Genomic DNA, 25,666 nt, shown 5'->3' on the forward strand with positions numbered 1-25,666 from the left:
AACATGTAGTGAACAGAGTACCTGAACATGTAGAGAACAGAGTACCTGAACATGTAGAGTACAGAGTACCTGAACAGGTAGTGAACAGAGTACCTGAACAGGTAGTGAACAGAGTACCTGAACATGTAGAGTACAGAGTACCTGAACAGTTCAATTTAGATTCTTAGTTATTTCAAACTAAATATATTTTATAGTTTTACTTTACCTTCACAAATGATAAAGGATTTTTAATTTTGATGAAGAAGAGTTATATTTAGTAGATTTTTGTGTCAGAATGAAGGAATCTCTTCTGCCACATTTTGTCTTTGATCTCATTTGTTTAACCCTCTGAACCCTAAAAGCCGTCAGCGGGATTGAAAAGCATGTTTCTTTAAACAACCCTCTAAAATAAAGATAATCAATCAACCAACATTTATGTCTCATTATAAGTCTCTCCTCTTAATGAAGAGTTCACTTTAACCAGATTGTGTAAAAACATTAAATTGTGAACTCCTCATGAAACTATGACGTCATGATTGACTTATCTGAGACCAACAGTCATGTGACCAGAAACCAGAGAAACTCTGACTGAACTTCAGGAAGTGAACACAGGAAGTGAACATGTTGAATAAATAAACTCCTCCATAGAGGACGTCATGCTGGCTCTCTCTGCACCTGTGGTCTGATTCTGACCTTTGACTTCAACCACAGTGACCCAGGACCAACGTGGGCGGAGCTCCGACACGGACCAGTCTGTGAGTGTGATGTCACCAGACAGCAGAGTGAGGAATGCTGGGAATGTCTGCAGGCTGACAACGACACACACACACACACACACACACTCACACTCACACACACACACACACACACACACACACACACACACACACACACACACACCTGAGACACACCTGACAACAGCAACACAACAGAGATAATCTGCTGCTGAAAGAAGCCTTTGTTTCACACTGTCTGTCTGCTCAGGGTGGAGAGTTCAACCCTCAGAGAGCCTGAAGGCACCACATGTTGTTTATGTATATATTTATATATATATATATATATATATATATTTATATATAAATATAATGTATATATATATATATATAAATACATATATTTATATATATATTTAAATATATATATATATATATAAATATATATATTTATATATATAAGGCGGAGTCATGTATTAGTGGGAGGAGCTGCTGCTGTTTACAGGTAAACACACACCTGTGTGTTCACACCTGAAGAGCTGTATACGGAGGTATTGGAGAAACTCAAATATCTTTTATAATATTTCATCTCTATGTTCTGTGAGTATTCCGTCGTCTTTATGTGTTTTTTCATCTATAATCAGTAAAAGTTACAATGTTGTAAACAAACTAAACAAAGAATCAACGTGTATATTTATTTGATTTTACCAGCTGGTCGTTGTTGTGATCGTGATTATATTCAACGACATTGTTTCATTTCTAAAATATTACAAGACGTTTGTTTTATCATGAGACAACGAAACGGTTCAAATGTAAACGTTCCACACTGTAAGAAGTGAAATAGAAACAAAGCTTCTTCTTCCTCTTGGAGGAGATGCATGAAAACACACAAATGATCTTTTATCCTCAGAGATGTTTAACTTGTTGGTTACAGTTCATCTTCCTCCTCCTCCTCCTCCTCCTCCTCCTCCTCTCAGACACACATATCAGCTTTCACAACAAAGTATTTAAAAGAATGTGTTCACAGTGAAAGCTGCTCAGTGTTTGTGTCTCCGCCTCTGAATACATTTCATTTTAAACATATTAACATGTTAATATATCATCATATTATCATGTTATCATGTTATCATATTAACATATTATCATGTTATCATGTTATCATATTAATATATTATCATGTTATCATATTAATATATTAAATATATTATCATATTATCATGTTAACATATTACCATGTTATCATATTAATATATTAATATATTATCATATTATCATGTTAACATATTATCAGGTTATCATATTAATATATTAATATATTATCATGTTATCATATTAACATATTATCATATTCATATATTATCATATTATCATGTTATCATATTAACATATTAATATATTATCATATTATCATGTTATCATATTAACATATTATCATATTAATATATTATCATGTTATCATATTATCATTTTAATATATTAATATATTATCATATTATCATGGTTACCATATTAACATATTATCATGTTATCATGTTATCATATTAACATATTATCATATTAATATATTAATATATTATCATGTTATCATATTAACATATTATCATATTAATATATTATCATATTATCATGTTATCATATTAACATATTATCATATTAATATATTATCATGTTATCATATTATCATATTAATATATTAATATATTATCATATTATCATGTTACCATATTAACATATTATCATGTTATCATGTTATCATATTAATATATTATCATATTATCATGTTATCATATTAACATATCATATTAGGATGAAAACATTGGGATTATTACTATTATTGCTTGTGTCTCTGGTTGCACAAAAACAAGATGGCGACGTCCTAAATGATGAACTGGAGGTTTAAAAACGTCTACTATTCTTATGAACTGTCTGTGGGGGGGAGCTAGTTAACGTTAGCCGTTAGCTAAATAATGGAGCTAACGGCTAACGTAGACGGAGGTTCACTTCAGGTACATCATGATGCCTTCAGGCTCTGCTCAGTGAACACGAGTACTGGCTGAAGGTACATTATAACGTTATCGTGATGTGTTCATGGTGTAATCTGTAAAATGTAGTTTTGGTGATGAACTTGAATAAATCCAGTAGTTTGAAGGAGATCTAACTATAGATGAGGAGAGACTCTGTCAGGATAACAGCTAATAATGAAGAACATCAGGGAGGAGGAGAAGGAGGAGGAGATGAAGAAGAGAGGAGGAGAGAAGAAGAAGGGAGGAGGGAGGAGAAGAAGAAGGGAGGAGGGAGAAGAGAAGAAGGAGGGAGGGAGGAGGGAGGAGGAGGAGGAGGAGGAGGAGGAGGAGAGCTGAGCACACAGAGGAGATGTATTCATGATCATATCTGTTTCTGGACTCATCGGTGATGACATCCACTGTTTGATGACCTCAGAACCTCAGAAAGGTACATTCACTCAAGTACTGTGCTTAAGTACACATGTGAGGTACTTGTACTCTTTTCATGCCACTTTCTACTTCTCCTTCACAACACCACCGAGAGAAATAGTGTACTTTTACTCTTTCTTTTACATTTAGCTGATTATACGTGTGTACTTTTTGCTTTAAATACTTTTACTACATTTAGCTGATAATACAACTTGTGTACTTGTACTTTAATAACATTTAGCTGATAATAATACTTGTGTACTTTAATTAAGTATGAATTTGACAGCCCATCTTCTACGTGTAATGGAGTACTTTAACACTGTTGTACTAGTACTTTTACTGAAGTATCCGAGTACTCTTTAACTTGTGATCCGGATCGATCAGACATCTGATCAGATGGATCGTGATTACCGGAAGTTGTCTGTGGCGGAGTCTCTCCTCGCAGCTTCACGCGCGTTTCGCAACCTGCTTTTTGTAAATAAAGTTTTCTGTGAGCAGCGCGTGGACCGTCGACCTGCACGCGGAACTTTGTTCAAACCGCCGGAAGTCCGTTTGTTATTGATTACGAGATTATTAAAATAAGAGACTCACCCAGAGAGTCCATCAGAGACCAGATCCACGTCCTCTGAGAGTAAACACTCATTCAGTCTGAGGTCGACGCACAACACCTACACACACATTTCCGGTCCGGACCTTCACAATAAAGGTCCCACTAACAGGACACGTGAGGTGATGTTTTAATAATAGCAGTCCTATTTTTAGCTCACGTAAGCAGCTGGAACGTGAACGTTACACCGACACTGCACATGTTTTGTGTGTGTAAGTTATACAAGTTTAGTTTATTTATTTCTTCAGTGCTTCTTTATATACTTTGTTCTATTGTAATGTTTTGTTCTACTCTAATTTAACATATTCGAATGTTTGTTTATTCATGTAAATGTTATTGTACAATCCTGTGTTGTAATACAAAAACATGAGAAAAATAAAGACTAATACATCTAAATATATATTAAGGTATTTTAATGTGTAACACTTTGGAATTGCTTTTTTTCCCTTAACTCTTATTTTTTGCATTTCTTTTCATTATTTTGTACATTATTAGCTATTAGTTTGTTACTCTGCTGTATCATGTAAATATATACACTGTGGGGATAATTTGTTATATTTAATCTAATCTTAAAAAGAGAAAAAAATTAAAATAAATACAAAACCATAATAATAAGTGAAGTGTTCATTATTTATAGTAACTGTTTCAAGTTTTAAAAGATTGAAGACCAAATGGAAATAAATTAAACAAATACATTTTGGACAAATAAATGCCGTTTTCAGCCAATAATGGAGGAAATGATATTAATTAATTAAAATAAGAGATTCATTTGGTACCATGACAGCTGAACACACTACCTATAGATCTCTCTCACATTGTTTTACTCGTTGATTTCTGATGGGATCACGTGAAGCTGACAGAGGCTGTGTCATTTATAAATATAGTTTTGTCATTAATTAGATAAAACCTCTAATAATCCTCACTATTAACCACTTTCTGATGATCATGTGATTTGTTTTTTGTATGAAGACGAGTCGCAGAAAGATGAGGGCTTCAGGCTACAACTTTACAGGTTTCAGAAACAGTTTTATTGTGCGATTTATGGACTGAATCCAGAACTGTTAAAATGCTTTTATTTTGAAGGCAAAGTTGCAACAGGGATGTGTGGGGTTTTATTGTGGCGGGGCTGACAGTGGAGAGCAGACTTGAGGAATGCAGCAGATCCAGAGTCAGTGAGAGCTTCACCTCACCAGAGATCAGACTGAGACAAACATTTCAAACTGTTTCACGTCTGTTAGCATCCGTTAGCCGCTGAAATTCAACTGACTGCACCTTTAACTGTAAAAATCCCCTGAAATAAAAGATCTCTGTGGGGTCAGATCAGCTTCCTGTAATCAGTGGTCTTATCAGCTGACTGCTTCAGTCTGTCCACACTGAAGTAGTGAAGGAAGGGAGGATGTTTGATGATGAAGAGCTGCAGGCGTCTCAGAACTCAGACAGTTAAGGAGCAGTCGGTGAACGCTGTAATTAGACTGAACCAGCAACACTATGACTATCTCAACTATCACTGTGTGACTGTAAAGAAGAACAAGGAGGAGGAAGAGGAGGACGAAGAGGGGTAATACAAGAGCTTCTACTTCCTGTTTTGTTATTTCACTCCCAGTTTGGCTTCATTCACACCACACATCTGTCTGAACCCTGAAGCAGCATAATGAGACAGCATTTTGAGTTTAAAACTCACTATCAAAACCAGTTTAAACTCACTATCAAAACAGTATGAACTCACTATCAAATCCAGTTTAAACTCGCTATCAAAACCAATATGAACTCACTTTCAAAATCAGTATGAACTCATTATCAAAACCAGTTTAAACTCGCTATCAAAAACCAGTATGATCTCACTATCACAACCAGTATAAACTCACTATAAAAACCAGTATGAACTCACTATCAAAACCAGTATGAACTCACTATCAAAACCAGTTTAAACTCACTATTAAAACCAGTATAAACTCACTATCAAAACCAGTATGAACTCACTATCAAAACCAGTATGAACTCACTATCAAAATCAGTATGAACTCATTATCAAAACCAGTTTAAACTCACTATCACAACCAGTTTAAACTCGCTATCAAAACCAGTATGATCTCACTATCACAACCAGTATGAACTCACTATCAAAACCAGTATGAACTCGCTATCAAAACCAGTTTAAACTCACTATCAAAACCAGTTTAAACTCACTATCAAAACCAATATGAACTCACTATCAAAATCAGTATGAACTCATTATCAAAACCAGTTTAAACTCGCTTATCAAAACCAGTATGATCTCACTATCACAACCAGTTTAAACTCACTATCAAAACCAGTATGAACTCACTGTAAAAACCAGTATGAACTCACTATCAAAACCAGTATGAACTCACCTATCAAAACCAGTTTAAACTCGCTATCAAAACCAGTTTAAACTCACTATCAAAACCAATATGAACTCACTATCAAAACCAGTTTAAACTCGCTATCAAAACCAGTTTAAACTCACTATCAAAACCAGTATGAACTCACTATCAAAACCAGTATGAACTCACTATCAAAACCAGTATGAACTCACCTATCAAAACCAGTATGAACTCACTATCAAAACCAGTATGAACTCACTATCAAAACCAGTTTAAACTCACTATCACAACCAGTTTAAACTCGCTATCAAAACCAGTATGGATCCATTAAACAGAAGATGAATCAACATTAAAAACTATAAATCTAGTTTTAAATCAAGAATAAAACCAGGTTAAACCATGATTTAACCCCAGTACAAACTGGTTGTTTGAGTCCTGTCTGTGTGGGCGGACTGGGCACATTAACATATAAATAACCTCCCCCCTGGGCTGGGGGGTGAGGGGGGATGAAGGGGGTCAGTGAATGAATGAGTTAGTGTGGATGAATGAGCAGGACGGAGGAGACTTCTCTCCGTCCACTAACTGATCAATAAACTGATCATTGGGACAGAAAAGTCTCAATCAAAGTATTGAAACTTCCTGTTTTATTGTTTCTCCAGAGCTGGAAACCAGTTTTCAGGACCCCTGCAGCTCTGGGTGGGAATCCCCTCGGCCCAGGCCGTCCCACGGGGGGCAGCGGGGTCAGTCCAGCTCCTTCAGGCGGACGGAACGGACACTGGACGCTTTGTCCTCCAGACATTCCCCGTTCACAGAAGACGCTCCCACACAGAGCAGGAAAATTACAGGCTGCACCCGAACGCCTCGTTACGAAGAGGAGAACATTCACCTGACTCTTCACTGAACCACAGCCTCTAAATGCTGACTTCATATACTCATGAAGACGTTGTACGTTTTCACACAATACCTCCTGACGGGCTTCAGAATGTAAAATACAGTAATAAAAAACTAAGCTAAACAATCAGTAAACTTTAAAAACATCAAATAAAATATGAGCATGTTTTTAGGTTGACTGTGAAACACATCACAGTTATACTTATTTTAATTAGCTACTAAAAACACCAACAAAGTGTTCATGACTGGTGGTAACCTAAGTACTCTGAGCTTTTACTTCAGTAAAAGTAGTAATACCACAGTTTAAATACTCTGTTACTAGTAAAGGTCCTGCATTCAAAACTGTACTGAAGTAGAATCAGCATCAAATATACTTCAATTACCAAAAGTAAGAGTAAAGTACTCATTATGCTAAATGATATATATCACATTATTGTATTATTATTAGTAATGTGTTCATTACTTTAATGACTTTGTATATCTCTGTAACGTGAATCTGTGAAGTCACTAAAGCTGTCAGATAAATGCAGTGCAGGAAAAAGTACAATATGTACTTCTCAAATGTAGTGGAGTAGAAGTAGAAAGTAGCAGAAAATGGAAAAGTATAGTACAAGTACCTCAAAATTGTACATTAGTAGAGCACTTGGGTAAATATAGCACCACAATCTCAGTTAACTGTTCACTTGTACTCGTCAGTTAAAAAGTTAAAGCAAACAATTGAATTGACAAAAGTGACCCACAGTTTAAAAGGTTGATTCTACGTTGTTGAGATAGAAATACCTGATGTCTACAAGTACACAATAAAACACAGACTGTATCTGTAACAGGAAGTCTTAAAAGTTTGAAGAGGAACTCCACGTTAGGGTTAGGACTGGTCCTGTGTGATGTATGTAGGATGTAGAATCAATCTAGCATCAATAGAATACATTATAATAAACGTACAATACGTGGCATATACATGTAGAATAAATGTAGTATATGTGTAGTATACATGTAGTATAAATGTAGTATATGTGTAGTATGCATGTAGTATACATGTAGTATAAATGTAGTATATGTGTAGTATACATGTAGTATAAATGTAGTATATGTGTAGTATGCATGTAGAATAAATGTAGCATATGTGTAGTATACATGTAGTATACATGTAGCATATGTGTAGTATAAATGCAGAATAAATGTAGCATATGTGTAATATAAATGCAGAATAAATGTAGCATATGTGTAGAATAAATGTAGTATACATGTAGTATAAATGTAGCATAAATGTAGTATATGTGTAGTATGCATGTAGTATAAATATAGCATATGTGTAGAATAAATGTAGTATACATGTAGTATAAATGTAGCATATGTGTAGTGTACATGTAGAATAAATGTAGAATACACAGAAGTGTGTCTGCATCCAGACAGTGAGGCTCTAATGAGAAACACTGTCCAGTTGCATTGTGGGAAATGTAGGATCCAGTGTTGTTGTAAGTTTTGGACCACACTCAGACTGAAATGTGGTTCTTACCTAGCATGGCGGCGGCGGCCTCTGCTGGGAACTCTGGGAACTGTCCCTCTGAGGGGACGCTGACGGTCCTGCGGAGACTCCGACCCTTTGAAGAGTCTGTGGGGCTCACCTGAGCCTCACCTGCAGCCTGAGGGGGGGGGGGGGGGTCACTGTGTGTTACAAGGTGCTTATGTTTCCAGTCAGCGTTCATCTTTAAAGTGCTTCATTCAGACTAAAACTGCTCTCTGGAGTCTCGTTTTGTTAAGAAAATAAAAGCGTGGCTGTGGAGTGTGTTCATTATTTACATTTATCAGACAGGAAGCAGTTTTAATTGTTAGCAGACAGATGTGTGTACAGTATGTTTCAGTCTCTCTTTATTACCGGTTAACCAGGATAAGATGCATAAAAGTACCACATTATTATATTATTATATTACATAATAGTGCACTTTAATATATCATATTATATTTGTTATTAAGTTAATATATTTGATTTTCTATTCTGTCCTATGATTTATTGTTTAGAGGACAAAACCTGATAAATTAAAAATAAATAAATGACGAGATACATTAATTAATATGGCGCATATACGTATATACTGTATATACACATACACATAAATACATTCAGACATTCAGACATTTACTAACAATTAAATAAACTTCAAAATTAAATAGAAGAACAGATGAATAACGGGGATTCATACAAAGGTAAACAGATAAAGAAGCAAATTAAAACAGAAATATCAATTTATGTCATTTATGTTATCAATTAATTACATTTATTTTTAATATTACTTCTGGTACATTAAATGGAATATTCATTCATTTATTTATGTCTGATTTCAGCATATCCTCCATTATATTGCTGTATTATACTTTATACTATTATATCACTGCCTTTCACCATATATATACAGTACATATACATATGATATATATCATACTTTATGTTTAGCATATTATACTATATTATGTTAATATGTTGTGATATTTGCATCATATTCTGTATTATTTACATTTCTTTAATAATACAAACAAACACTAAACCATCACATAATCCTATCAAAGCAGTTTTTGGATGTTTTTCTATTTTATTTTATTATTATTTTTTGTACCTCTTATCATTTATTTATTTAACTTTGTTTATCCATCTGTATTTATTTTAGTCTTTGCGTTATATTTGATATTTTACGTGGTTTAAAGCCTTCACTTACTGCTGATGATGCTTCCTATAAAATGGAAATGAAATCATGAGGAAGAACATTTTTAAAATCGTGCGTACGTCTTGATTCTGATTCAGAGGCCAGAAGTGACCCAGAAGTGACCCAGACGAGTGTTTCTGTGTAGAAATGCAGACGTGAGTCGGTTCTGACCTCGTCGTCCTTGTTGAGCAGCAGCAGCTGGCTGTCCGTCAGGATGCAGAACTTCCTCTCCCAGGCTCCGCCCCCGCTGGACGGACTCTGACCGCAGGAGAAGCGGTGAGCCGGAGGACCTTTAACATCTGAGAGCGTCAGGAAACACAGAGACACACAAACACGTTTAATGTAACCGACCAGAAACATGAAACACAGTTTGTGTTACTGTGATAATCAAACATAACAACCATGACCCACATTACGTGTGAATGAACACACATGGTCACAAGCGATGTTCTATTATTATTTATTTCAGGAACCCAAATATACATGAAACAGAAATGAGATATTTGAGAGCTCTCTCTTGATCTTTATTCATCTCTAAATATTGATTTCTTTGTAAATATAACTAATTATTATTAATACAAAATTAATTACATTTGCGTGTTTCTGCAATTTTAGTTTTTCCTTTCTTTAAATGTATTCTTCATGCACGGATAGAAATATTCGTGCATCATATTGTAATCAAACTATAAAGTGAGCATCTTTAAAAGAAATCTTTCCACAAAAACAAAAAACAACCAATAATACATCAAATATACCATGAATATGTTATGGGTCTAAAAACAGTGAGGATAACAATAAGACTGCAGAGACACGTTCTCTTTTCATTGTAACTTCTGAAACACAGCTGCTGTACAGAGGAGGTAGAAGAAACCCACCGATGAGGATCAAGTGATCACAAACGACCCTTTAGAGACATCATGGATAATCTAATCGTAGCTCCTCCCACCACCAGAATCCTCCTGTAGCTGCTGTCAATCACTCAGTCCACTCAACGAAAACACACATCTGGAACATGCACTGATGTTTCACAGGTCTGGTCCAGGTTTTACTCAGTAACCCTGGTTTCTGGATCAGGATCCTGGAAACCCTTCCACATGTCAAAGTCATTAAGTCTAACTGAGCATATATGTCATAAACTCAATAAAAGTTAAACGTCCGTGTACGAGAACGATAGAATATGAAAAGTGATGAGTGTATTTATGTAGAGACAATATTCAGTAAATATATGAACCGTCACACCAAGACTCAAATATACAGTATATGAAAAGTTATCACTATGTTTTAACAACATATATTTGACCCTGAAATATACTGATTGTTTGTAAAACTAGTATTGTAATATTATTATATTATTATTAATAATATTGTGTGTACATGTGGGACAATAGAAAAGTAATCGTTGTGTTGAACCTGCAGAGGGCGCTGTGGCTCTAAACTTCCACATGATCAGCTGTTTACTTGCTTACCTCTGTGTGTGTGTGTGTGTGTGTGTGTGTGTGTGTGTGTGTGTGTGTGTGTGTGTGTGTGTGAGACAGTAAATCAGTGTGAAGTGTTAAACAAGAGCTACGTGTGTTTGTGTGTGTGGCGTCCAGCCGGCTGGGACGAGAACACAGACGGTGCATTCACTGTTACCTGACTGTGCTGGGATCATTCAGCACTGGTCTGGCTGGGTAAACACACACACACACACACACACACACACACACACACACACACACACACACACACACACACACACACACACACACACACACACACACACAATCTTTACGCTCTTGCCGTTAATTTGGACACAACGTTTTCAGTGAGTTGTCTTTGTCCACCCTCTTTAGAAGGAGCCACAATGACCTCACAGTCATCTATAACAACATGTCCCCTCATGTGGACCTGCAGCGCTGCAGAGAAAAGGGACGATTTGAACAGCCCATCACTTCCACGTTTGTAAAACTGACGTTCCTGAAACTAAATCACGTCACAGTGGGAACAAAACAACAACAACAATCCGTCTATATTCTACGTTGTGTCTGACGATCAAAAGCTCCAGAAGAGCGACTCCACGGACCAAAACGATACGTCTTGAACAACTGAAGGTCCCGGAGGTCAAAACAACCGGAGCAGCGAACGTCTCTCTGCGGATGAAGAGCTGAAGTGTTGATATTCAAACTGAAGTGTGCGTTCATTCAGACGCAGCAGAGGGAGAACCTGCAGGTTGTTAACAGACGAGCCACATTCACGTGAAGCTGAAGGACGGCTGAGTGTTTGTGCAGGAAGCAGCTGAGGAGCTTCACCTTCTATTTCTGTCTGCATACTGAATCACCCACGTCAGGCCTCAGGGAGCCCCACCTGCTGAGAGGAAGGGAAGGGAAGGACACTGTGGATTCTTCTGTTTCCTGGGGCTCGAGGAGTGTGTGTGTGTGTGTGTGTGTGTGTGTGTGTGTGTTAATTAGCAGATCACACACGTCGACCTCTGATCTGACAAACAAAGATGAGGATCTGGCCTCAGATCATCAGATCCTCTGCTGAGCTCTTACGTAACTCTTCGTGACGACTGAACCTCAGACCCGCTGCGGTCCAACGGCACACAGAACCCTCAGCGGAGCTGCAGACCCACTTTAGAGTCTCAGCGGTGAGTCTGGAGCCTGAGAGGACGAGACAGGACGCAGCCTGAAGACACGACAACGAGACGCAGTCAGCCTCTGAGGTGAGATCCAGAGACCGACTGTCACAAATGTTTTAATTCCCAAACACTTTGTCGATCCTCTGACTGAAGAGACGACGACAACGTATTCAAATTCATTCTTTACTGATTTTGGTTGCTTGGTGTGAATCAAACGATGTGGTACAAAAACATGTCTGGTGACCCTAAAACGTGAATGAATGAATACTTCTTCAGTAACGGTGATCTCACACCAACAACCTCTGATGAAGACCACAGGATGCAGCTGAAAGCTCTGGACCATGTGTAACAGTACTATAGTATTATAACTAGTACTTCTCTCAGGTCAGTAACGAAGCGTTGGAGCTCAGCAGGAAACAACAAAGTCACCCTTAAATCACGGTTCTTATCCAGAGCTTTCCTCACAGCTCACTGTCTTCATCGGGAAATGTAGTTTTTATTTTTATGAACGTATCAGAGCCCCCAAATTAAAGGGTCCATTTGTTAGTGAATGACACACTACGAGTAAATACTGTCTTCAAGGTAAGCTCTGTCCAGACGTCTCTGTATTCTAGGGTCCACATGTCCTGGTTGTAGTTTCCTGCTAACACCGTCCTCCTGTAGAGACGGATGGATTCAGCTTCTATATTAGTCCAGAGCGTCCTGGTGAAAGACCAGTAGACACCAAACCAGACGGAGACGTCCGGGAGACTGGTGTCTACTGGTCTCTACTGGTGTCTACTGGTCTCTACTGCTCTCTACTGGTGTCTGCTGGTGTCTACTGGTGTCTGCTGGTGTCTACTGGTCTCTACTGGTCTCTACTGGTGTCTGCTGGTCTCTACTGCTCTCTACTGGTGTCTGCTGGTCTCTACTGGTGTCTACTGGGCTCTATTGGTCTCTACTGGTGTCTACTGGTCTTTATTGGTCTCTACTGCTCTCTACTGGTGTCTGCTGGTCTCTACTGCTCTCTACTGGTGTCTGCCGGTCTCTACTGCTCTCTACTGATGTCTGCTGGTCTCTACTGCTCTCTACTGGTGTCTGCCGGTCTCTACTGCTCTCTACTGATGTCTGCCGGTCTCTACTGGTCTCTACTGCTCTCTACTGGTGTCTGCTGGCGTCTACTGGTGTCTACTGGTCTCTACTGGTGTCTACTGGTCTCTATTGGTCTCTACTGGTGTCTACTGGTGTCTACTGGTCTCTACTGGTCTCCACGTTCTGACCTTTGGCTCAGGTCAACCACAGCAGCTCATTGTGATCAGATCCCCTCTAAAGATCAGATTCACCACATGAAGACCAAAGACTGTTCACTCAGAGGTTTGTGATTCACACTCATCAGTGAAGTGGATAAAATGACATGTGACTGTAAAGACAACATATTACAATATGAAACATCTGATATACAACATCTAGTCTCAAATCTTCATATTGATGATGTCATATATCAATATGTTGCCCAGAAAGTACATTTACTCAAGTTACTTATGGGTTTGAGGTATTTATACTGCAAGACATGTCAGAGAAAATATTTTGTATTGTTTACTGCACTACATTTGTCTGTGTGTGTGTGTGTGTGTGTGTGTGTGTGTGTGTGTGTGTACATGTTGTACATGTGTGTGTGTGTGTGTGTGTGTCGTGTGTGTACATGTTGTACGTGTGTGTGTGTGTGTGTGTGTGTGTGTGTGTGTGTGTGTGTGTGTGTGTGTGTGTGAGGACAGGTGGTTGACTCTCCCTAGCTCTCATACATTCCCAGTGAAGGTTTGTCTGGAGTCGAGTTTCTCTTCACACACACACACACACACACACACACACACACACACACACACACAGACAGACAGACAGACAGACAGACAGACAGACAGACAGACAGACAGACAGACAGACAGACACACACACACACACACACACTTGACTGAGCAGAGGACAGTATGTCGGTGCTTTGCTCATGGGCACCTCACAACTTGTATCTGTTGCAGACAGTACATTCTCCTTGACCGTTAACCCTGTTGCTCATATAGCTGCAGCACAAGAGGATTGTGGGTAAGAGTGTTCAGAGAAGCACGCTGGCTTCACCCTGCAGAATGTGACCAGATGTAGTAGAACATCCTGGTATTTATAAGAGCTAAGCTAAGCTAAGCTAAGCTAGTGTTGTCACGTCTCCAAAACCTGCAGATGGGACTGAAAAGAATGCTTTTTAAACAATCGCCAAAACTACTCTGTTCATCACAGCCACAATCTGTGAAGACCGTCAGTATCGTCAGGTTGTCATCTTTCTGGTGGTCCCTGAACACATCATGTGTGACGAACGCTTACGTCAGTACAATCAGCCAAACGAAGCTTTAAATCATGATATTTAATAATATCATTTTACTCTTCATGTTGTCATTATTAATGTCTCCTCTAATAAAACGTTCACTTTAACAGATGAACTCCTCATGAAACTATGACGTCATGATGGATTCATCTGAGACCAACAGTCATGTGACCAGAAACCAGAGAAACTCTGACTGATATGAAGGAACACACACAAACACACACACACACACACACACACACACAAACACACACACACAGGCCTCTTTGTGTCGACCTGTACACTCCCCTGGTCTCTATGGTAACCAGTAAACACAGCAGGTTTCCTCCAATCACAGTGAGGTACAGGTCACATGACGGCTTTATCAAGATGGGACCATTAGACAGGAAGCTTGGGGGGGGCATAGAGAGAACAGAGAGGGGTGTGATGCTGGGACAGACACACACACACACATTGTGTTTATTATAACATCACACTTTTCTATGCTCTGTCTTCATCATGGCGGCTCTCTCTGTCGTCATGGTGACACCGTTTAATTATTTAAACATGCTGACTTCAGCAGAACTCACTGTGTTTACATCAAGAGAGCATCAGAGGCGACCTGCTGAACCTTTACTATATTAATATATTAACGTTAAAACATCTTCTCACAACATTTTACAGATTACATGTGAACACATCACGATAACGTTATAATGTACCTTCAGCCAGTCCTCATGTTCACTGAGCAGAGCCTGAAGGCATCATGATGTAAATGAAGTAAACCTCCGTTGGTTAGCCGTTAGCGGTGCTGCTAACGTTACTAGCTCTCCTCTTGATTAGTTATTAACAATGAAACATGATCAGAGATCAGAGACTAGAACCACATGTTCTACTGAATACTGGAGGAGAACCATCATCAGGAGAACTTTATTTACACTGTGATGGTTAACAATAAAACTTTATTTACACTGTGATGGTTAACGTTAAACTTTATTTACACTGTGATGGTTAACATTAAACTTTATTTACACTGTGATGGTTAACGTTAAACTTTATTTACACTGTGATGGTTAACATTAAACTTTATTTACACTGTGATGGTTAACGTTAAACTTTATTTACACTCTGATGGTTAACAATAAAACTTTATTTACACTGATTGTTAACGTTAAAACTTTATTTACACTCTGATTGTTAACGTTAAACTTTACTTACACAGTGATGGTTAACGTTAAACTTTATTTACACTGTGACGGTTGACGTTAAAACTTTATTTACATTGTGATGGTTAACGTTGAACTTTATTTACACTATGATGGTTAACGTTAAACTTTATTTACACTGTGATGGTTAACGTTAAACTTTATTTACACTGTGATGGTTAACGTTAAAACTTTATTTACACTGTGATGGTTAACGTTAAAACTTTATTTACACTGTGACGGTTAACGTTAAAACTTTATTTACACTGTGATGTAACGGTAAACTGACTCTGCCTCTGAAAGGCTAACGAGCTTCCTTTTGTTGCTGTGGGAACTTTTATTATGGAGGGATGATTTACATACAAAAAGAAGACAAACACAAAAACTCCTTCAGCATGCAGGAGGTGGTGGCCATGTTGGCCTCCAACACACACACACACACACACACACACACACACACACACACACACACACACACACACACACACACACACACACATTTTTAAGTAAATTAGCCTCCAATTAGCATTAGCTGCTCATTGTGAGATGGAAACTCAGAGTGTGAGAGCAGGAGGGTGAGATTTGTTTGTGTGTGTGTGTGTGTGTGTGTGTGTGTGTGTGTGTGTGTGTGTGTGTGTGTGTGTGTGTGGAGAAGTGAGAGCTTTGTGGTTTTTTTACTACCCAGCATCCTCTCTGTTCGCTGCAGTTCCTGTTCATCTGTTCACTCTGACTACAGCTCAGTGAAAGTGTTGAATAAACACAGACTCCTCCAGTTATAACCGTTATTTAACTTATATTTAACTGTTTATTAACAGTTAAATAACTGTAATGACTTTTAAGAATACAAGTCATTATATTTGGAGAATAAAGCTTATATTTTGGGTTACAAGCTGCCTCAGTAACAACATGTTGGATGATGTTTATTATGCCTAGAATGGTTGATTGTAATGTTTCAGCAGAATACAGTTAATATTTCTACGGATCATGTGACACAACATTCCTCACTGATTGGTTAAAGTGACATTAATGTCATTATTTAGATATCAGATCAAACTGCAAAACACAAAACAACAAGAAAACTTTAATCTAATTCCTGTTTGCTCAGACGCTTCATGCAAAGAGTTTAAAGTATGAAAGTGAAAAATAAAACAGGAAACACATGTTCTTATTATTATTAATGTGGTCAAACAAATGTTTTAATCTCTGGTTCTACGAGAGGAAACATGTTTATGATGCTTCCGTGAGAACTGTATTACAGTAATAACTCCTCCTCCTCTCACATGACTACATTTCCCATAAAGCACCTGTATCTGGTGTCCCAGAGAAGAGGACTTCCTGGTTGGTTTTGGGGGATGTGGGTCTTGTTTAGGTTGAGTCCCCGTGTTGGTCTGAACACCATTTTAATTTTATTTAAATATCCTAACATCTTCACCTTGATGTCGACCGCTCAAACGACTACAAATATTAAGATCTCGTAATATTATAACTTTTCCAAAAAGACTTTAAGTCTTAACAGTTTGGTTTCTCCAGTAGGTTTCAGGTTCTTTTTGGAGTCCTTGACGTTCTAAAATATCCGTGCTGTATTCTGAATTTGGTTTATTTTGATGTGAGGTTTCCTAAACACTTTATTTTGACCAAATACAGTCACTTCCTGTTCTCTGGTTGCAAAACCCCCCAAACAAACAAGATGGCGACGCCGACAACGCTGAACTCAAGGCTTCAAAACATCCACAAACCAATGACAGACGTCACAACTTCCTGTACGCGGTTTATGGTGCCGCTAAAGATCACGACGAAAAAAGAAAAACTTTCTTCAGATTAAATATTACTTCACTTTTTAAATTCTTGGTGATTTTTGGGTGATTTTTGAGTGAATTCCGTCGCAATGACGGCGCGTTGTAGAGGTTTCAAAATGTCCACAAACCAACAAGAGACGTCACAACGGCTGAGTCCACTTCTTATGTGTTCAAACAGCAAACGAACCGCTCCGACTGAAACAACAGAAACAGTGTTTTCTCTGCAGGCATCAGTTGTCAGTTCTGCATGAAAACACACATTCATTACCGTCTGGCTCCAAATATTACGTCTGCACATCACGCCATGTTCTAGTGGAAAATGCAATTAGCATAACTTAACCTTCAACCGTCACACACAATCCGGACGAATGAAAATGTTTTTGTGGAGAAGAAGCTGCTGGATGATTTCCAGCTGTCAGTCAGCGCAGAGGAGGAAGACTCTCACAACCACAGAGGAAGGTTTTACCTCAGGAGACACAGAATGACGATCCTCAAGTCATAATGAGCGTTATAGTCGGACTAACGAGAGGTCTACTTCTATAAAAGGGTTGGGATGATTCTCTTCAACAGATCCTCATACAATCGTTTTCAATTTTACTAACGTTTTCCTAGTTTTTTTCCTGCTAAAGTCAAACAACTCGTGTCAATTTCTGTTCGTTACATGAACGCAGTGTTTTCAAAATAAACTTCCGTCCTCACAGGAAACTACTTAGGTTTAGTAAAAGATGGTCGTTTGGGTTAAAGTAACTACAGAAGTGGTTTTATGCTGAAGTACAGAAGATACGCGACAAATAAATCAACGTTGACTTTCATACGAGGAACAAACGGTTCTCCTGGAGGAAAGAGCCGCGTGAGAAAAGCCTGTTCTATACTACAGAATAAAAGGTTCTATACATCTACAGAGACACGAGGTTTTGTTTTGCTAAAGAACGAAGTGTAAAGTTACTCTTTCAACAGTATTTTCTCTCATGATGTACTTGAATAGATCCAGATCAACGTGGTCTCTCCTACCAGACTCTTCAGGTTCGGGTCGCTCCCCGAGGACTCTGCTGATCCTCCTAGAGACCGAGGTGAGGAAGCTGCTGACGGAGGCTCCTCTCCGCTGCGACGTCACCTTCCTGACCGCCGTCCCGTCCGGACCGCCCCCCGTACCGGGCTCAGACACGGACCTGAAGAAGGGCAGGATCCCGCGCGGAGATCCGGGCCTCTGCTGGCCATCGGAGGGTCTATGCGGGGCCACTTCGGACGACCTCGGGAGGCTGAGCAGCCTCAGGTGAAGAAGAGGCTCCGTGGTGCGTCCTTCGCCCTCGGGGGCGGCCATCTTGGCCGTTGCCAGGTGAGCAGATGTCCTCCACTCGTACCCGTCCATTGGCTGCTCAGACTTCCTGTAACGGAGCCAGCGGTACGAGGCCCGGCGGGGACTCTGGACCGGAGCCTCGCCACCCTCAGGGGGGCGTGGACTTCCTCTCATGGTCCGGCAAACATAGACGTCCCTCCAGGCAGATGGAACAGCTGGAACAGCCGGTTCACCGACTACCCTAACGACACATCTCTGCTCGGCGAGCTCTTTGTCAACGAGGCCGGCGGTGACTCGTCTTCCTGAGAGGAAGTGGAGCGTCAGATGAACATCGCGTCTTTTTCTTTTTAAGCCAATCAGGTTTCACCAAACACGCACGAAGCAGCAGGCTGTGGTTTCCCCTAAGAACGGGCTGGAACCTGAAACCACAGCGCTCAGAGAGTCGGCCTTCTTCTTCTTCTTCTTCTTCTTCTTCTTCTTCTTCTTCTTGAGTTCTGATCGCTGATCAAACCGTCCGATCGGGTTGTTTTTATTCACGGATCAATGACACAACAGAGACGGGAGAGCTTTGCTGTTAAGAATCATTTCAGATTACAAACCTCCTCAAACATAAAAACATGAATCTTATTTCAGTTCAACGAGATTCAGGGAAAACACCTGAAACACCAAAGTGCTTCAACTGCTGTGGTTTAGTACAATTCTGACGTACTTGTACTTCACCTGAGTATTGTTTTTCATGCCACTTCTACTCCACTACATCTCCGACGGAAATATTGTATTTTAAACTGTTTAACTTTAGTTATTTTACAAATTAATTAATTATTGTTGCACAATAATTTATTTTATCTATTTATTTAATTGTATTAGTTTATTTTATTAGTTTATTTGTATTTTTGTCTTCGTTGAGCTTTCTGTTTTATCAACTTACTTTTGCTGCTTTGTTTGTTAAAGCATTTTGTAAACCCTGTTTTTATTATAATATTATTATTGTTATATTATTATTATTATATTATTATATTGTTATTATAATAATTAGATTATATTATTATTATATTGTTATTATTATTATTAGATTATATTATTATTATATTATTAGTATTATTATATTGTTATTATTATTATTATTATATTATCATTATATTATTATTATATTATATTATTATATTATTAGTATTATTATATTGTTATTATTATTATTATATTGTTATTATTAGATTATATTATTATTATATTATTATTATTATTTATTATATTATTATAATATTATTATTGTTATATTATTATTATTATATTATATTATTATTATTATATTGTTATTATTATTATTATTATTTATAATATTATTATTGTTATATTATTATTATCATTATTCCATCACTGTTGAATAACCCGTTGATAATATAAAGTAGATATGATGTGGGAGGTGGTTTCAGAAGCTTGTTCAATATAAATACAAATGATGAATATTTTTAGGAGGTTTTGTGGAATAAAAAGCCCAAAAAGAAGGAAGATATTCTGTGACGCCGGGCTTTCCGTTCTTTAACCGCTGCCCCCGAACGCAACGTAACGTGATACACGTGCGTCTTGTTTTCCATGCTAAGCTAGGCTACATGCTAACAGAGTTTAGGTGAGGGAGGCGGGGCTTCAGCAGCTGAATATGTAAACAATCTGAAGAGAATTCTAGAATAACTATGAGCGAATCAGAGCCGCTTGTTACGTCACGTGACTCAGAACGTGACGTCATTACAAATATGATGTATTATTTACTGAAGACGTTAAATACACAATAATTAAAGCTTCATTGACTTTGTGACTCAATAGAAAGATTGATCTTCAGTTAAAGGTTTATCTGAAACAAGTTGAAAAGAATCTTTTTGAAACAACTTTCTCCTCCTCCTCCCCCTCCTCCTCCCCCTCCTCTTCTTCTTCCTCCTCCTCCTCTCCTCCTCTTCATCTTCCTCCTCCTCCTCTTCATCTTCCTCCTCTTCCTCTTCATCTTCCTCCTCCCCCTCCTCTTCTTCTTCCTCCTCCTCCTCTCCTCCTCTTCATCTTCCTCCTCCTCTTCATCTTCCTCCTCCTCCTCCTCCTCCCCCTCCTCTTCTTCTTCCTCCTCCTCCTCTCCTCCTCTTCATCTTCCTCCTCCTCCTCCTCCCCCTCCTCTTCCCCCTTCTCTTCTTCTTCCTCCCACTTTCTTCTCCTCCTCCTCCCCCTCCTCCTCCCCCTCCTCCTCCTCTCCCTCCTCCCCCTCCTCTTCTTCTTCCTCCTCCTCCCCCCTCTCTTATCCCATGTGACCCACATCTGCGTGTTCATTGGATAACGACGCTGCATGTAGGTCAGAGCTGTGAGACCCAGACGGACCGAGAGCCAAGTCCTCCTGAGGACCGCCCCCCCCACACAAGGGGGACCAGGAGAGTCCAGGTCCTGCAGGAGACTTCCTGTCCACATGAGACACGATATCCACAAGCACCAATACCTAATCAATAACTACATATGTTATATATATATTTGGGTCTGAATTAACAGGTCTAAAGACTGCAATACCCATGAGCCTCGGTGGCCGTTGCCATGGAGAAAAAGGCCAGTCAGACGGGGTGAACCAGAGCGGCAGAAAAACCAGTGAACAGGAAGTGACCACATCTGGACTGAGGAGGAAAGACGTAGAGACCTGTCAATCACTGTGTAGCCCCGCCCCTAAATCATCCCCTCTTTATGGTGTGTTTGACTCTAAATGGAGCATAATGTACTAAATGAACATCATGCTGTATTGAAGAAGACTGTAAACTAGAGATTGAGACCATAAACTCATGTTTACAATGTTTACTGAGGGAATAAATCAAGAGAGAAGTAGAGTCATTTTAGACTAGACTTCTATACAACCAGAGGAGTCGCCCCCTGGTGGACACTAGAGAGAATGCAGCTTCAACACGTGAAGAACTGACTGACGTTCCACTTTGTTCACTTCTCTTCTCCATCCAATGAACCAGGAGACCCGACAGCAGCTTCAAGCTAAAAATAACCAGCAGAAGAAGAGATAAATCAGCAGAGGCCCAAGGGATATCCTGGGTAAATCCCCCCCCCCCCCACGAGTCTCACAGACGACCAGAAACAACAGGAAGAGCCGTGAACCCTGAGACCCCTGAGACCCCTGAGACCCCCCATTGATCAACGCTCACTACCAGCAGAGAACCACTCAGCTGTTACAGTACCTCATGAATATATGTATACATTATACATAAGGTATCTCATGAAGATATACGTTAGTGTAGTGTAGTATCTCGTCCCGCCGTCATCAGAAGAATCTCAGTGTTTTTCCACTGAGTCCTGAAATAGACGGGACATTATTTTGGACTCTTGTTTTGTCTCAGAGAGGAAATCCTGCCCCCCCCCCCCTACTTTCCATTTCCTCCTCTGATCCGCCTCCATTGTGTCCTGAAGACCTGAACCGGATCACCTGAACCGGATCAACTGAACCGGATCACCTGAACCGGATCAACTGAACCGGATCAACTGAACCGGGTCGACACAAACAGAACCAAACCGTCCGTCTGACGAGCCGCTAACAGAAGCTTCTGATGAGTACTTGTACTACAGTACAGGAGTAGTACTGGTGATGAGTACTTGTACTACGGTACAGGAGTAGTACTCGTGATGAGTACTGAGCTGCCGGTGAGGTCAGCGGTACAAACCGGCTGCTGACTTCACCCTCTGAGCAAACATCCGGACACAACCCTGCTGCGTTCAGGGAGCGTGGGAACAAACACTGCTGCGCCTTTAAAACAACTACTGGGATATGATAGAGACACGTTGTATTAGTACTCTGTTCACAGGACGATAGAGACACATTGTATTAGTACTCTGTTCGCAGGACGATAGAGACACGTTATACATATATATACGTATATATATACATATATATATGTATATATATATACATATATATACGTATATATATACGTATATATATATATACGTATATATATACGTATATATATGTATATGTATATGTATATGTATACGGAGGTTCACTTCAGTTACACTATGATGCCTTCAGGCTCTGCTCAGTGAACATGAGGACTGGTGAAGGTACATTATAACGTTATGGTGATGTGTTCACATGTAATCTGTAAAATGTAGTTCTGGTGATGAACTTGAATGAATCCAGTAGTTTGAAGGAGATGTTTTCATGTTAATATAAAATAGATACTAGAGATGAATGATGATGTTTAACCTTCTTTATATTTACTGATTCCTTGTGTCCTCTCTCCTCACTACCTCCAGAGGAGGCTTCTGGAGGAGCTGAGAGTTCCTCTATGAAACAGAACCATCATGACTAGAAGTAGAGAACTAGAACATGACTTTAGTGCCTCTCTCTCCTCCTCTCTCCTCCTCTCCCCTCCCTCCTCTCCTCTCTCCTCCTCTCCCCTCCCCTCCCCTCTCCTCTCCTCCTCTCCTCTCCTCCTCCCCTCCACTCTCCTCTCCTCCTTTCCTCTGCTCTCCTCTCCTCTCCTCCTCTCCTCTCTCCTCTCCTCTCCGTGTTCACTTCCTTCATATCAGTCCGAGTTTCTCTGCTTTGGTGTCACATGACTTGTTTTATGAGGATTATTGTGTTTTGTGATTGAATGATTTAGATCAATGTTTCTAATGTAGACTAAAACCTTTGAGACCTTTAAAACCTTTCATGTTGATGATGACAGAGTGAAGTTGTATTTTAGAGATCCATGATGATGAAGTGTGTGAGGAGCTCTCTAGACTTTAAGAGACTGGTTAGACCTTGTGACGTTAAGCAGCCTCCGTTAAGATGACATGAGTTAAGATGAGTTAAGTTAAGTTAAGATGAGTTAAGTTAAGTTGAGTTAAGTTAAGATGAGTTAAGTTAAGTTGAGTTAAGTTAAGATGAGTTAAGTTAAGTTAAGATGAGTTAAGATGAGTTAAGGTAAGTTAAGATGAGTTAAGATGAGTTAAGTTAAGTTAAGATGAGATGAGTTAAGTTGAGTTAAGATGAGTTAAGTTTAGTTAAGATGAGTTAAGTTGAGTTAAGTTAAGATGAGTTAAGTTAAGATGAGATGAGTTAAGTTGAGTTAAGTTGAGTTAAGTTAAGTTGAGTTAAGATGAGATGAGTTAAGTTGAGTTAAGTTAAGATGAGTTAAGTTAAGTTAAGATGAGTTAAGATGAGATGAGTTAAGATGAGTTAAGTTAAGATTAGTTAAGTTAAGTTAAATTGAGTTAAGATGAGTTGAGTTAAGTTAAGTTAAGATGAGTTAAGATGAATTAAGTTAAGATGAGTTAAGTTAAGTTAAGTTAAGATGAGTTAAGTTTAGTTAAGTCAGGAAGTGCTACCCTGAGCCTTCACCTCACCACTTATTGTATTCATACCAGCTTGTTGCACTTATTGTATTGGTATTACTTATAGCACTAACTGTTTCTCTTGTTTCTGTACTTTGGCTCTGAGTTATGCTCTGCTTCAGGCTCTTAGATGCTTGTTTAAAGGAAATGTACTTATGACTTCTGGTGACTAGTAGTTCTTTTGATTACCAATGTTGATGCACTTATTGTAAGTCGCTTTGGATAAAAGCGTCTGCTAAATGACTGTCATGTAATGTAATGATGAGTTAAGTTGAGTTAAGATGAGTTAAGTTAAGTTAAGTTAAGATGAGTTAAGTTAAGTTAAGTTAAGATGAGTTAAGTTAAGTTAAGTTAAGATGAGTTGAGTTAAGTTAAGATGAGATGAACAAGGTCAAAACAAGTATTATAAATAAGTAATAACACAGTAAAAACTTCACAATAACTAAAATATTATAAATACAGAACCCTGCTGTTTAGTGTGTGTGTGAGAGAGAGAGAGAGAGAGAGAGAGAGAGAGAGAGAGAGAGAGAGAGAGTGTGTGTGTGTGTGTGTGTGTGTGTGTGTGTGTGTGTGTGTGAGTGTGAGTGAGAGTGTGTGTGTGTGTGTGTGTGTGTGTGTGTGTGTGTGTGTGTGTGTGCGTGTGTGCGTGTGTGTGTGTGTGTGTGCGTGTGTGCGTGAGTGTGTGTGAGTGAGAGTGTGTGTGTGTTTAGTGTGTGTGTGCGTGTGTGTGTGTGTGTGTGTGCGTGTGTGCGTGAGTGTGTGAGAGTGTGTGAGTGAGAGTGTGTGTGTGTGTGTGTGTGTGTGTGTGTGTGTGTGTGTGTGTGTGTGTGTGTGTGTGTGCGTGTGTGCGTGAGTGTGTGTGAGTGAGAGTGTGTGTGTGTTTAGTGTGTGTGTGTGTGTGTGTGTCTTACCGTAGACCCGGACCCATCCCTGCTGCTGACACACGGTGTCCACCAGGATCCGGTCCACCAGAGGATCCAGTACAGAGTCCACGTCTGCTGCCACCGAGTCCGTCTCCATAATCCAAACAGCGAGGAGCTCGTCCTGTTCAGAGGGACGTTAACCCGGTAAAACCCTGAGTTTAGGAGTTTAAACGGGTCGCGGTAAACCGTTAAAAGTCGCTCCTGTAGCCGTTAGCTGAGGTCCCGTAGACCGGCTGGATCTCACTCATTGTTCCACTCTCCCAGGTTAGCTTAGCTTAGCTTAAACTTCCAACCGACCGACCGTCCGGGAGCAGCGGGAATCCCGTCTCCTTCCTGCCCGTGAAAAGTCCCCCAAGAAGCGGCTGTTTGGTCCCGAGTGAGCCGCTGGAAGTGAGAGGACCGTCCGTGTGTCACTGCTCCATGAGTCCTCTCTACCGACACGGGCACGAGCCCGCCACCGGGCGCGCTCACGGGTGGGAAGACGGGCGGC

General features: G+C 39.4%; 1 protein-coding gene across 5 annotated transcripts in view; it reads right to left on the reverse strand.

Annotated features, from left to right (window-relative positions):
- rasal2 (RAS protein activator like 2) overlaps positions 1-25,601 on the reverse strand; it is a 55,676-nt gene extending 30,075 nt beyond the window's left edge. The window contains exons 1-3 of one of the 5 annotated variants that reach the window (XM_068726077.1): positions 25,165-25,601; positions 9,838-9,965; positions 8,484-8,610 (exon numbers count right to left, since the gene is read on the reverse strand). In XM_068726077.1, the coding sequence (XP_068582178.1) occupies positions 8,484-8,610; positions 9,838-9,965; positions 25,165-25,273 (364 nt within the window). In that variant the 5' untranslated portion in view covers positions 25,274-25,601. Of the gene's footprint in view, positions 1-8,483; positions 8,611-9,837; positions 9,966-18,624; positions 19,830-25,164 lie in introns of those variants that run through there. The other 4 variants (XM_068726075.1, XM_068726076.1, XM_068726074.1 and 1 more) reach the window with 4 other exon arrangements.
- Between the last annotated feature and the right edge of the window lie 65 nt (positions 25,602-25,666).

This window comes from Cebidichthys violaceus, unplaced genomic scaffold (assembly GCF_023349555.1).
Source record: "Cebidichthys violaceus isolate CVI_PGR_0920_01 unplaced genomic scaffold, fCebVio1.0.p SCAF_38, whole genome shotgun sequence".
NCBI lineage: Eukaryota > Metazoa > Chordata > Actinopteri > Perciformes > Stichaeidae > Cebidichthys > Cebidichthys violaceus.